Below are 14034 nucleotides of genomic sequence, written 5' to 3' on the forward strand. Positions count from 1 at the left end.
CATGTGACCTTTTCTGAGGATTTGTCAAGAACTTCCTTGTTTGTCCCACTTCTTGTACTGTAAGGGAAATGCCATTTCAACTATGAACAGTGATGATATGTTACAAAAGGTCTGAATGAAGTGGGCTGTAGGATCTATGTGTGCTTTGTGACGGGAAAGGTGTATGTCAAGCATTTGTAAGATTATAGAAATGTCTGTGATGGCACCTTTGCAGATTCTTTTGGACTGCAACCTAGTAACCAAGTAATACGTTTTTGAAAGCCTTCAGTTCTGCTTGTTTGCAATAAAGTTTATTGAGGATGATCTATGTCACATACAATTAATGTACAGATTTTAAGTTTGATAACAAATGGAACCACCACCTCAGTAAAGATATTAAACATTTTTTTTTCTTTTTTGAGACGGAGTTTCGCTCTGTCGCCCAGGCTGGAGTGCAGTGGCGTGATCTTGCCTCACTGCAACCTCTGTCTCCCGGGCTCAAGTGATCCTCCCACCTCAGCACCTGGGACTACAGGTATGCACCACCACGCCTGGCTAGTTTTTGTATTTTTTTTTGTAGAGATGGGGTTTCACCATGTTGTCCAGGCTGGTCTTAAACTCCTAAGCTCAACCCATCTATCTGCCTTGGCCTCTGAAAGTGCTGCTATTACAGGTGTGAGCCACTGTGCCTGGTCATCAGTACTTCACTGCTATAATTTTACAACTTTTAAAGATAACCTAATTTATTTTAATTGCGATGCATAATATTACATTCTAAGAATACGACAATTTTTAAAACCCACTTTCTTATTAATGAACATTTAGATTTTCTCCTTTTTCCTCATTTTAAACAATACAGCAATGGACATTTTGGGGCGTATTAATGAGATTCTCTATTATACGTCTAAAAATGAAGTTGCTGATTTGTAGAGTCTGTGTGCCTTAATTTTCCTTGCCATATTTCTATCTAAAGTTATAGTAACAGTTTACTTCATTGCCATTAGGGGTTTAAGAGCTCTCTGTATCTCTAAATCCTCATCAACATTTGATATTGCCTGACTTTTTACCACTCTGCTGGTGTGAAATGTTATCTCACCATTAATTTATTTTTTGTATTTCCTTGACTACTCTTTTTTCATATTCATTAGGTTTTCATATTTCCTCTTTGTTGAACTGCTTATTCATCCCTTTACCCACTTTTCATAGCATTATTTGTCTTTTACTGATTTGTGGAATTCTTTATATGTTCTCGATATTAATTCCTTACTGGTTTTATGTGTTGCAGATGTTTTTCTAGTCAGAGACTTATCTTTTAATTTTGATATCTTGTGTAGAAATTAAAATTTTTTAATGGGGTCACGATTGTCAAATTTTCCTTTCTGGTTTGTGTATTGTATATCTTATTTAAGAAACCTTGCAGTTATAAAGATATTTGATATTCTCAAAGTTTAAAAGTTTTGCTTTTTACGTTTAGGTCTTTAATCTGGACTTGATTTTTATATGAAGTAGGAGACAGAAATCTAATTTTTCCCTCTATTTGAATAGTCAGTTGCCCCCAAACTACTTATTCACTAATTCATTATTTCCCTTTTGTGAATTGGCCAATTTCCTTTATGTATGTGTGTATTTCTTGACTCTCTATTCTGTATACTATTTGTCTATTCGTGTGCTAGTGTTCCATTGCTTTTATTACTTTGTTTTGTTTGTTTGTTTGTTTGTTTTTTTGACAGAGTCTTGCTCTGTCACCCAGGCTGGAATACAGTGGTGCAATCTGGGCTCACTGCAACCTCCGTCTCCCGGGTTCAAACGATTCTCTTGCCTCAGCCTCCTAAGTAGCTGGGATTACAGGCATGCGCCACCATGCCTGGCTAATTTTTGTATTTTTAGTAGAGATGGGGTTTCACCGTGTTGGTCAGGCTGGTCTCAAACTCCTGACCCTTGGGTGATCTCACCTCAGCCTCCCAAAGTGCAGGGATTACAGGCATGAGCCACCCCGCCTAGCCTACTTTTAAGTTTAAAGAAGGTTTGATATCTGGTAAAGATTGCCCCCCTTCTTCTTCAGAATTATGCTAACTCTTCTTGATCCTTTGCTGCTCTTTGTGAATTTTAGGATCCGCTTTTCCATTTCACTAGAAACCAACAATAATCAAAAAACTTGAGATTTTGTTTCAAATTGCATTAAATTTGTAGATTAATTTGGAGAAAATTGGCATCAGTGGTTTTGAGTCTTATTGTCTATGCATGATATATTTTTTCTGTTTACTTATCTCTTTTTTATATACTTCAATAAAGTTCTATATTTTTCTCTCTAAAGTTGTGTTTTAAAGAAACAGCTTTATTGAGGTATAATTTACGTACCATAAAATTCACCACTGTCTAAAGATCTTGCATGTCTCTTGTTGGATTTATTACTAGGTATCTTTTAGTTTTTATTCTAGGTTCCTTATGGTTATTGTGAGTAGTATCTTTGCTTTTGAAAATTTTTGTTATTGGTACATAGGAAACTTTTAGCCTATTTTCTTGGTTTTGGCTGGCAGGAAAATTTTTTTTAACAAAAAAAGGACTGGGGACTTTTTATTTTCTGTCATGAGCTAGGATAGGAGAGAAAACTTCATTCCAACATATGATGGCTTGAAAGCCCAGTCCCAGGAGCTTGAAGAAGATAAAAGAGGTGACAAGGAACCCTCCGAACACTTCGCTAAGTGTTCACAGCGACAGAAAGAAGGGTCTGTCCCTAACTCTTCTCTTCCCTTCCAATTTATCTATGGCATCACTCTTTATACATTCATTTATTTTTTCATAAGCTTTTAAGTTAAAATATGGAGTTCTTACTATACACTAGGCACCGTGTAGGCATTGGGGATGAAAGTTTTTAATGTGTAAAATTAAATTTTACAAAAGAGTACTGAGAAAAACATAAAGACGGCCAGTTGGCTAGCCTTCCAGCTAGGCTGTCAAAAAACTATAACACTTCACAAAGGTTTTTCTTATATATTTTTGTATTTAAGCCTCATAGATATCATTATTCTCATTTTTATAGGGAATGAATGTTAAGTAACTTATTAATCAATTTGTTTTTGACAAAATAAGAATTAACTATAAAATATGATTGTTTTTGTTGCTTATAAAGTGCCTTTGATTTTGATTCCTTTTGTGTAAACCTTAATAATTTTCTTTGTCTGTCTTTGAGCATTGCATAAAAAGGCATTGTATAAAGGAATATCTGTCTCCATATTTTACAAAAGAATACATTGAGAAAACCACTTCAAAGTCAGTCCAAATGTGTAGTGGTACACCTCAAAGCAGCCATCTCAGTTTGTGGGAACCTCCTGTGCGTTGTTACTTTTTAATATCAGTGAAAGCTCCTGGTAGGCAGACTATGAGAAAATTATCTGGGACAGAAATTGAAGACATCCAGGAAATCCGCAGTGATTGTGTCAGCAGTGACTTAAATTTCTACTCTTAGATTTATTTTTTATTTTAATTCAGGCTATTATGTTGAAGATTCTGGTCACTTGATCTTACTTTTTATACTCTTTCAACTATGCTGGAATGTATTAGATTATGAAATTCATGAAAGATTAATAATCTGGAGCTTTTTTCAGTAGTCTAGGATTTGGAATATGATTCTCATGAAAGGAACTTTTCTTCACGAAAAAAGTTTCACAGAGGAAATATTACTCAAGCTACACATATTTAATAAATAAAGCTGATACGTGCATTTCTCCCTTGTATGGATAAAAAGTCATTTAATATTTTTTCGTTTTGTTTTAGTCACTGTATATACGCCTTATTTCCTGGGTCCACGGGAAGCATGAGTCTGTTGGGACTTGGGACAAGAAGAAAACAAGACATCTTCACAAGGAAAACCAAGTACTAAAAAAAGTATCCTCCCAACTCTGAAGAGATAGAACACAAACATGGCCGACAGTGGACTCAGGGAACCTCAAGAGGGTAAGACTGATTTATCTAGCACTGAGGGTGCTGCTGTAGGAAACCAGGGCTGTGCAGAGAGAGAAAATCTCTGATGACTAAAATCTGAGGTTTTGAAGTAAAAAAGCCAATTCAGTGGGTTCATTTGTTTTGATTATACTTATTCTTTTATATTTACTGAATTTTACTATAATGTGAGACCCTAATTATAATATAAGGAAGATAAATGTTTTAGAGACTCCAATAGTAAGGACTTACAGTAATGGAAAAATACAATGCTTCTTTAAAAAATGATGGTAGACAAATCTTTAGAGTTATATATATCCCGTAATGTGCTATATTTAGAAGGGATCTTTCTTCTTCTTCTTCTTTTTTTTTTTATGTTACCCAGGCTGGAGTGCAGTGGCGTGATCTCAGCTCACTGCAACCTCCGCCTCCCAGGCTCAAGCGATTCTCATGCTTCAGCCTCCAGAGTAGCTGGGATTACAGGCACCTGCCACCACGCCCAGCTAATTTTTGTATTTTTAGTGGAGAGGGGGTTTCACCATGTTGCCAGGCTGGTCTTGAACTCCTGACCTCAGGTGATTCACCTGCCCTGGCCTCCCAAAGTGCTGGGATTACATGCATGAGCCACCACATCTGGCCATTCTTACTTTTATTAAAGAAACAAAGTCTTTTGGAATTTCCCACATGCTGGGTTTTGCTGATTATATTCTTGAGGCATAATTTAATGTATTCCTCTATCCCTATATTTCTTGGAAACTGGTTGCTCTAGAAGCTTACCAGATTTAAGTTTAGTTGTTTGGCAAAAATACTTCCCAAGTGGTCTAGAGTACTTCTTACTGCATTGTATTAGAAGGTAAATGATACCTGTTTGGGTTTCCCTGTTTTCCTGATGTGAAGATTGGTCACTGGGTTCAGCAGTTGTCAGTCTGGCTCATCCACTATAAAAGTCCCTATCAGCCTTTTGCATAAGGTTTTGCTACCATTGATAAGCATTGCCTTTCATTAGGGAAGAGGATATATTTAATATAACCAAAAGTTGGTTCTGTCATATAATTTGTTTTATATTAGTGGCATTTTATATTTATTAACATGATAAGGTTTTTTTTGTTGTTGTTTTAATCACCTTTAGTGGGAGCCAAGAGAAATAATGTTTAGGAAGTGTCTTATAAACCATGAAAATCTATGTAAATACTATTATTAAACAGGGACCTTGTTAAAATATAAATTTATGGGGAATTTTTTCCAATAAAAATTATAAATTTTTATCTCAATAGACTCTCAAAAGGATTTGGAAAATGATCCATCAATAAATTCTCAGGCGCAGGAGACCACAATCATAGCAAGTAATGCCAAAGAAGCTCAGATCCTGCACTCTGCCTGTGGTCTTAGCAAAGACCACCAAGGGATAGAGACAATAGGTCCAGAAAGTGCAGATACAGGTGATAAATCAGAAAGTCCAGATGAAGCAAATGTGGGGAAACATCCAAAGGATAAAATAGAAGATGAGAACAAGCAGAGTTTTCTGGATGGCGGAAAAGGGCATCACCTCCCTTCAGAAAATGTGGGTGAAGAACCCTTGGATCCAGATCCCAGCCATTCTCCAAGTGACAAGGTAGGAAGAGCAGATGCACACTTAGGGAGCAGCTCTGTGGCCCTCCCTAAGGAAGCGAGTGACGGAACTGGAGCATCTCAGGAATCACCTACTACAGACTCCCAGGAGGCCCAGAGTCCTGGTCATTCCAGTGCAGGGCAAGAGGGTGAGGATACACTGAGGAGGCGACTGCTGGCCCCAGGTAAGAGAACCCCCAGAACTACTCTCCTGTTTTGTATTGCCCTGTTAACTGAGAACACAGCAGAAGTCAGAGGCCTTCTTTTCAGAGAACTTTTGTCTGTCTTTCATAGGATTAAGGCCTTTGGGCCTTGCCCAAGCTCACACCAAGCCATGACTGAGTTGATTTTAGAATGAGGTTTCTCATCTAGGCTAGCTCATTCCACTATATTAAGTTGCTTCCTACACATAAACTGCATTTCTAAGCATGTTTTTATTAAATGTTTATATTAATGTGATATGACAAAAAGGGGCATGACTTAAAAAATTCGCTTATGGTTTTTTATTTCTTATGAGAATATTTTGACTTATAATTTTTAAAGTCCTTGGGAAACTAAATGTTACATAAATCAAGAGATGGGTATATTTAAAAATGAGCATTAATGGGACAGTGTCCTTAACTCAGTCATGTTTCAGTTTTATAGGACTTTGAGTACTCAGTTAGTTTCTCTATACCTGGTTTTTTCTGCTTATATGTTAAGAGGAACAAGCGTGTCTTCCCTTATGAAGGTAAGCGTTGCAGTGTGCTAAATCCTTAAGTGGAACTCGAGGTGTGAATTCTAGTTGTGGCCCTACCACTTGCTGACTTGGGTGACCTTGGGAAAATCTCTTCCCTTCCTGGTGCTTCAATTTCCTATTTGTAAAATGAAGAAGTTGGACAAGATGATATCCAAGGATTCTTCTGGCTTTCACCTTCTGTGATTGTCTGTATGGGTTTGTATTTTATAAGCACTCTGAAGAGCTCAGTCTGAAATGCCCATTTGCCAGTACAAAAGAATATAAAATATAAGATGTTCTGTTCATCAGGGACTTCAGCAAGGGCTAGTAATTCATGTTTCACTGCAAATCAATGACTAATCTCAAATATATGTTTTATTTATTAATCATTAGAATAATCTGTAACTTCAGTGAAGGCAAGGACTATGTCCCTCTCATTCATTGTGTATCTCTGGCACCTGGCCCATAGAAACACCGTTATGAATTTTGTCAAATGAATGAATGTGATTTGTAAGGACCATGACCTGCGTCGGAATTTCACGATTACGAGCTAGGTGCAATTACTTACACCTCTAGTCCAAGTTACTTGGGAAGCTGAGTTGGGAGGATTGCTTGAGCCCAGGAGTTCAAGCCTGCAGTGTGCTATGATCACCCCTGTGAATAGCCACTGCATTTTAGCTAGCCTGGGCAATGTAGTGAGACCCCATCTCTTAAAAAAAATTCACTATTAGGCAGGTTCACTGTGAGTAGAAAAAATGTTGTTTAAAAAAATCTAGTTTAGGCCAAGGGTGGTGGCTCACTCCTGTGATCCTAGCACTTTGGGAGGCCAAGGCTGGTGGATCACTTGAGGCCAGGAAGACCAGCCTGGGCAACATGGCAAAAACCCATCTCTACAGAAAACACAAAAACAGCTGCATGCACCTGTAGTCCTCAGGAGGCTGAGGTGGGAGGATTGCTTGAGCCCAGGAGGTCGAAGCTGTGGTGAGCTGAAATTTCACCACTGCACTCCAACCTTGTTGACAGAGTGAGACCCTGTCTTTAAAAAAAAAAAAAATGCAGTTTATGTATGGAAAGCAATTTAATATAGTTGAATGAGGTTATTTATACTCTAAGAGATGAGAAATCTTGTTTTTGTCTCAACTTAGCTACATCTCTTTTTTTGTTTTGTTTTGTTTTGTTTTTTTGTTTTTTTGAGACGGAGTCTCACTCTTTGGCCCAGGCCGGACTGCAGTGGCGCTATCTGGGCTCACTGCAAGCTCCGCCTCCTGGGTTCATGCCCATTCTCCTGCCTCAGCCTCCCAAGTAGCTGGGACTACAGGCACCCGCCACTGCGCCCAACTAATTTTTTTTTGTATTTTTTTGTATTTTTAGTAGAGACGGGGTTTCACCATATTAGCCAGGATGGTCTCAATCTCCTGACCTTGTGATCCGCCCACCTCGGCCTCCCAAAGTGCTGGGATTACAGGCGTGAGCCACTGCACCAGGCCAGCTACATCTCTTTATGTGACCTTGGGCAAGATCTTTAATATCCCTGGACCTTTTTTCATGTTAGGTTAAGTAGTGGGGCTGGAGTAGGTGTCCATTATAGATTCTTTCAGTTCTTAGATTCTATGATACGATATTTTAAGAACCTACTTTTTGGGGTGATATGAACAATCCTTTATAAGTGAAGATGATCCTACTCATCTATGCCAATAGAAGTACTTGGCTAGGGTTAAGCACAAATTTAGATTCTAGTGTGATTTAGCTTAGAGTGCTAAAAATTGTTGCCCTTCTTTTCACCCACATATTTTAAGCTTGGCATGCCCACCCTACACCTGGATTTTTACATATTTCATGAATTTTCTTCACCTTATATTCCTTGCTTTGTGTACCTCCTTCACTAAAAGTTTCAAATTTGCTTTTGTAAGCTATTTTGCAACTGTACACTAATCTCTCCTATCTTAGAACTTAGTGCCTCTCTTATTTTTATATTCGGGGTCTTGAGGAACCATGTGAAACTCGAACACTGGAATTAGAGCACAATTACCCTGTGAAGTTGAATCTTGTGTACAGCCAACATTTCTTAAATCCCTTCTTAATTTTATACATTTTGCTGAATTACATTTTAGGTAAGTTTGGCCTCAGTATTTAAATGTCTTTGTCTTTGATATAAGAGGCAGTGAGGAATTGTGAATATAGCAATATTATCCTTGAATGAATTTCACAGCATTTCATTTTATTCTTCTAAGTAGAATAAAAGTAATAGTCTTAAAGAAAAGACAGGAAAAATGTTAACTTTTTTTTTTTTTTTTTGAGATGGAGTCTTGCTCTGTCCCCCAGGCTGGAGTGCAGTGGCGTGATGTCGACTCACTGCAACCTCCACCTCCCGGGTTCAAGCGATTCTCCTGCCTCAGCTTCCCACGTAGCTGGGATTACAGGCGCCTGCCATCATGCCCAGGTAATTTTTGTATTTTTGGTAGAGACAGGGTTTCACCTTGTTGGCCATGCTGGTCTCGAACTCCTGACCCCAAGTGAGCCACTGTTTCAGCCTCCCAAAGTGCTGGGATTACAGGTGTGAGCCACTGTACCTGGCCAAGGTATAGAAAGCCTTTTAGTCAAATCATTCTTTGGTTTGGTGAGAGATATAAAGGTATACATACCGTCATTAGTGTACTGCCTAAAAATAATATTGATTCTTTTCCTCTCCAGAGGCTGGAAGTCATCCACAACAAACACAAAAGTTGGAAGAAATTAAAGAGAATGCACAGGACACCATGAGACAGATTAATGAAAAGAGTTTTTGGAGCCATGGTGAGAATAAACCTGGTTTTACTGCAGTGTTGATTCACATTCAGAAATCCTCAGTGAAAATGCCTAGAAAACTAGCAGATTTAAACAGTTTTAACATTGTGTTTATATATACTTATTTAATTATTGGTAGTGAGACATAGTAAAATAGTACACTAGAGTTTTAGAGATTTTTCTCTTACGGGTGCTGGCTGATATTTTGCTGTGCTTAACAAAATGGGATTTCTCATAACAGGAAAGGCTTTTCCTAAACAAGAAACAAAAACTGCCTTTCTAACTAGAGAATATTAATTTTTCAAGTGCACTTTAAAGTTATGACTCCTAAAAAAATGGCTATAGGTAGTAGGTGCATTGAGAAGGTGAAAGAAAATCTTGATCACTCATGTCTAAATTACATCATTAGTTATAATAACAAATACATAGACTCAGCTTTTACCTTTTATTTTAAAAATTTTTTACTGAGTACTTAACTCTTCCACGTAGCTTTTATCTTTTAACAGATATATCTTCAAATAGTTAAATCTGAGAAGAGATTAGAGAAAAGGTACTTCTGGTGGATTGAAAGTTTAAACAATTTATGCAAAAGAAACGTATTGCTCCTAGTAAAACCTGCCGGTATCTCTGCCTCATTTCAGTTTACCACAGGCTTTGTTTCTGGCTTGTGTTCTCTGTAATTTTCTATTCCTTTTTCATTCTTTTGACAGGCCCTATCTTTCTTTTCTTCCTGGTTGTGGCTGTTGTGGCTGTTGTGGCAAGTTCTGTGAATAGCTACTATTCCTCTCCAGCCCAGCAAGTGCCCCAAAATCCAGCTTTGGAGGCCTTTTTGGCCCAGTTTAGCCGATTGAAAGATAAATTTCCAGGCCAGAGTTCCTTCCTGTGGCAGAGAGGACGGAAGTTTCTCCAGAAGCACCTCAATGCTTCCAACCCCACTGAGCCAGCCACCATCATATTTACAGCAGCTCGGGAGGGAAGAGAGACCCTGAAGTGCCTGAGCCACCATGTTGCAGATGCCTACACCTCTTCCCAGAAAGTCTCTCCCATTCAGATTGATGGGGCTGGAAGGACCTGGCAGGACAGTGACACGGTCAAGCTGTTGGTTGACCTGGAGCTGAGCTATGGGTTTGAGAATGGCCAGAAGGCTGCTGTGGTACACCACTTCGAATCCTTCCCTGCTGGCTCCACTTTGATCTTCTACAAGTATTGTGATCATGAGAATGCTGCCTTTAAAGATGTGGCCCTGGTCCTGACTGTTCTGCTAGAGGAGGAAACATTAGAAGCAAGTGTAGGCCCAAGGGAAACTGAAGAAAAAGTGAGAGACTTACTCTGGGCCAAGTTTACCAACTCTGACACTCCCAGCTCCTTCAACCACATGGACTCAGACAAATTGAGTGGGCTGTGGAGCAGAATTTCACACCTGGTACTGCCAGTCCAGCCAGTGAAGAGCATAGAAGAACAGGGGTGCCTTTTCTAAAGCTAAGCACACAGTTGGTTACAGAAGGTATATGTTTATGAAAAAGTTTGTTTAAAGCCTTCCATTTATATGGAAGGAGGTTGATAAAATAGGTTGAGGAAATAGCCTGAAAAACAAAGATGAGCTTATTTTAGAAACAAGTTTTTATTTTTTATTCCTTGTAAAATCTTTCTAATCTAAGCCTTGACAAAGCTAAAAATTAACCTGACTTTTTTTCTTTGGACCAAATCAGGTTTGAAATATGGATGATATATATGAGAATTTTTTTTAAAATTCTAAAATATAGCAACATTGCACAGGAAGATACTCTTACTTCTTAGAGTAACTACAGAGTGATTTTTTTTTTTCTTGAGTGAGACTCTGAAGAGCCTTTTCGACAGTGTTTGGACTTGGACTAAAGCAGTTAGAATTATGAAGCAATGATAACCTTTAGAAAATTTTTCTGTCACATGTTGAATATTTTCAAACCTCACTTTAATAATCTAAAGTTATGGGATTATATCATATTAGTTTTGCAGTTTTGAGTAGTATGATAAAAGACATAAGAATTCAAACCATTAAGTACCTACCTAAATACTACATGGAAGGCACTGTGCTTTTATTCCATTCAGCTGAGGTATGAGCAGCTGTACTCAAACACTCTTAAAAATGAGAACCAATGGGGAAATTGTTTATAATCATTGGAAATGAAGAAATTCCAATTGGCTATATCTTTACTTCAGCTTTTCTTGAACGATTTACAGCAGTGATTGTCAAACTGTGTCTACTGGCACCCTTCCCCTTGGTATCAGAGCAGTTCTGCTTTTAACTGTTTTATATGTTGGGGTTCTCTGAGATTTCATTGGAACAAAGAGTTTCACTGAATTTTTTTTTTTTTTTTTTTTTTTGAGACGGAGTCTCGCTCTGTCGCCCAGGCTGGAGTGCAGTGGCGCGATCTCGGCTCACTGCAAGCTCCGCCTCCCGGGTTCACGCCATTCTCCTGCCTCAGCCTCTCCGAGTAGCTGGGACTACAGGCGCCCGCCACCACGCCTGGCTAATTTTTTGTATTTTTAGTAGAGACAGGGTTTCACCGTGGTCTCGATCTCCTGACCTCGTGATCCGCCCGCCTCGGCCTCCCAAAGTGCTGGGATTACAAGCGTGAGCCACCGCGCCCGGCCAAGTTTCACTGATATTTGACTTTGAACACCATTGATTAAGTGAAAAAACATCTTAGAAGATAGGAAATATGTTTAAAAAATGAATGTATTGAATCTTATGAGTAGGAAGATGAAATACAGGTTTATTGTATAGATACATTATTTATGAAGGATAAAGATCTATACATGAACAGCAGAATGTATAAGCTAGCATTTACTAGCATGTCTCTGATGCTTTTGTTCATTTCTGTTAATTGTCATTTCTGTCCTCTCTGCATGGAATTTTATACTTGTCTAGGGTAAGAGTTTGTAGACTCTTTCAGCAGAACAGATTTTAATAAACAATTTATTTGTTTTATTTTAAAAATTTATTTTTGAATAACCAATTTAATAGTAATTTTATATGAACGCTTGGCATAATTTTACCAAACAGTTTATTTCTGTGCAGTGATGGAACATTATGTGATGCAGCTCATTCCTTGACCAACTAGTTATAGAAGTACCATTAGATTAAAAATTAGAGAAATCCAAGAGATGTTATACTTAGTGAGAGGAAGCAGAAATGGTGGGTAGATACTCAGAGGTTTTGATGTTCAGTACTGACTGTTGGACCGTGTTCTGTGATTATAAGAAAGATTGAAAACAGTTTGTATGGAGATAGTAGTTGATTAGCATTTGAGCTCTGAAAGCAGAACTCTAGTAAAACGATCTCGACCTAACAAAGGGTCTGTTCCATTATATAGACTATTACCATAATCCTGGATTGTTTCAACTGGGTTTTGGCCTCTCTGTTATATGAGATCATATGTATATATCTAAGAAGTCTGATTAAAGTATGGAAAGATTTTAGGAAACACTAAGAAGATACAGGGATCTTCATTGATACCTGAAAAGATTACAATTGAGTAATTGCTCAATTTGAGTGTAGGGGCTTACCTGAAGGAAGAATTTGCATTTGGAACTTCAAAGGAATCTTCCAAGAGATTTGGGAAAAGACCTGAACAAAAAGTTAAAGCATGCTGAATGTAATATCACTGTCAATCCAGTATAAAAGCAGAGGAAATTGAAGGAAAATCTGCATACCATATGCACATTTTTTCTGTCGTTTTAGATCTTAGATGCTAGCGTTACATCCACAAAACCAGTGTTGCCTTGTATAACTATTATATTGGCCTGCTGACCTGTGCTACCTCAGATCTGTAAAGGAACCAGTATGACGCATATTCTTGTTTCTTCATTTAGTTGAATATGGTTTTTCATCATTTCCTTTCAAAATAATTTAGAAAAATAAATTTCTAAAGTCATAATTTTTTTTATTTAGCCTTTTTAAAAACATTTTTCCTTCCATGTATAGTGCAGTCAATTGAGAGTGTTGTCAGTTTTCTGTCCACTATTTCAAAAGTCTTTTTTTTTTTTTTTTTTTTTTTTGAGATGGAGTCTCACTCTGATTCCCAGGCTGGAGTGCAGTGGCTTGATCATAGCTCACTGTAGCTTTAAACTCCTGGGCTCAAGCAATCCTCCCACCCTAGCCTTCTGAGTAGCTGGGACTACAAGTGCAGACTACCACACCACTCTACCACACTATTTTTTATAGAGACAGGGTCTTACTGGGTTGCCCAGGCTGGTCTTGAACTCCTGGCCTTAAGTGATCCTCCCACCTCAGCCTCCCAAAGTGTTTGGATTACAGATGTGACCCAATGCACCCACCCAAACTGTTTTTTTTTTTTTTTTTTTTTTTTGAGAGAAGGTCTTGCTCTGTCACCCAGGCTGAAATGCAGTGCAGTGGCGCAATCTCACCTCACTGTAACCTGCGCCTCCTGGGTTCAAGTGATTCTTGTGCCTCAGCCTCCCAAGTAGCTGGGATTACAGGCACGCACCACAATGCCCAGCTAATTTTTGTATTTTTAATAGAGATGTGGTTTTGCTATATTGTCCAGGTTGGTCTCAAACTCCTGGCCTCAATTGATCCGCCTGCCTTGGTCTTTCAAAGTGCTAGGATTATAGGTGTGAGCCACTGCACCTGGCCTCAAAAATCATTTTTAAAAGAAGCAGTATATTAGCTCTGGGTCTTCTCATGACTAAAATGACTATTTTTAAACATAAGACTATATTTTATAAATGTACAGATAATTCAAATCTATTATCTAATGTATTTTCTTAGGTTAATTTCTATTTGTTCTATACTTTTTTTTTTTTTTTTTTTGAGATGGAGTCTTGCTCTGTCGCCCAGGCTGGAGTGCAGTGGTGCAATCTCAGCTCACTGCAAGCTCCGCCTCCTGGGTTCATGCCATTCTCCTGCCTTGGCCTTCCAAGTAGCTGGGACTACAGGTGCCCGCCACGACGCCTGGCTAATTTTTTTTTTAAAATAATTTTAGTAGAGACAGGGTTTCACC

General features: G+C 38.3%; 1 protein-coding gene across 1 annotated transcript in view; it reads left to right on the top strand.

The window, feature by feature from the left end:
- Positions 1 to 11365, top strand: part of LOC101177579 (torsin-1A-interacting protein 2) — a 20200-nt gene extending 8835 nt beyond the window's left edge. Inside the window, exons 2-5 of the mRNA XM_030823926.1 lie at positions 3754 to 3933; positions 5193 to 5711; positions 8936 to 9037; positions 9739 to 11365. Coding sequence (XP_030679786.1) covers positions 3900 to 3933; positions 5193 to 5711; positions 8936 to 9037; positions 9739 to 10505 — 1422 coding nt within the window. The 5' untranslated portion in view covers positions 3754 to 3899 and the 3' untranslated portion in view covers positions 10506 to 11365. The remainder of the gene's footprint in view (positions 1 to 3753; positions 3934 to 5192; positions 5712 to 8935; positions 9038 to 9738) is intronic.
- Positions 11366 to 14034: the final 2669 nt, after the last annotated feature.

Source organism: Nomascus leucogenys, chromosome 12 (assembly GCF_006542625.1).
Source record: "Nomascus leucogenys isolate Asia chromosome 12, Asia_NLE_v1, whole genome shotgun sequence".
Lineage (NCBI taxonomy): Eukaryota > Metazoa > Chordata > Mammalia > Primates > Hylobatidae > Nomascus > Nomascus leucogenys.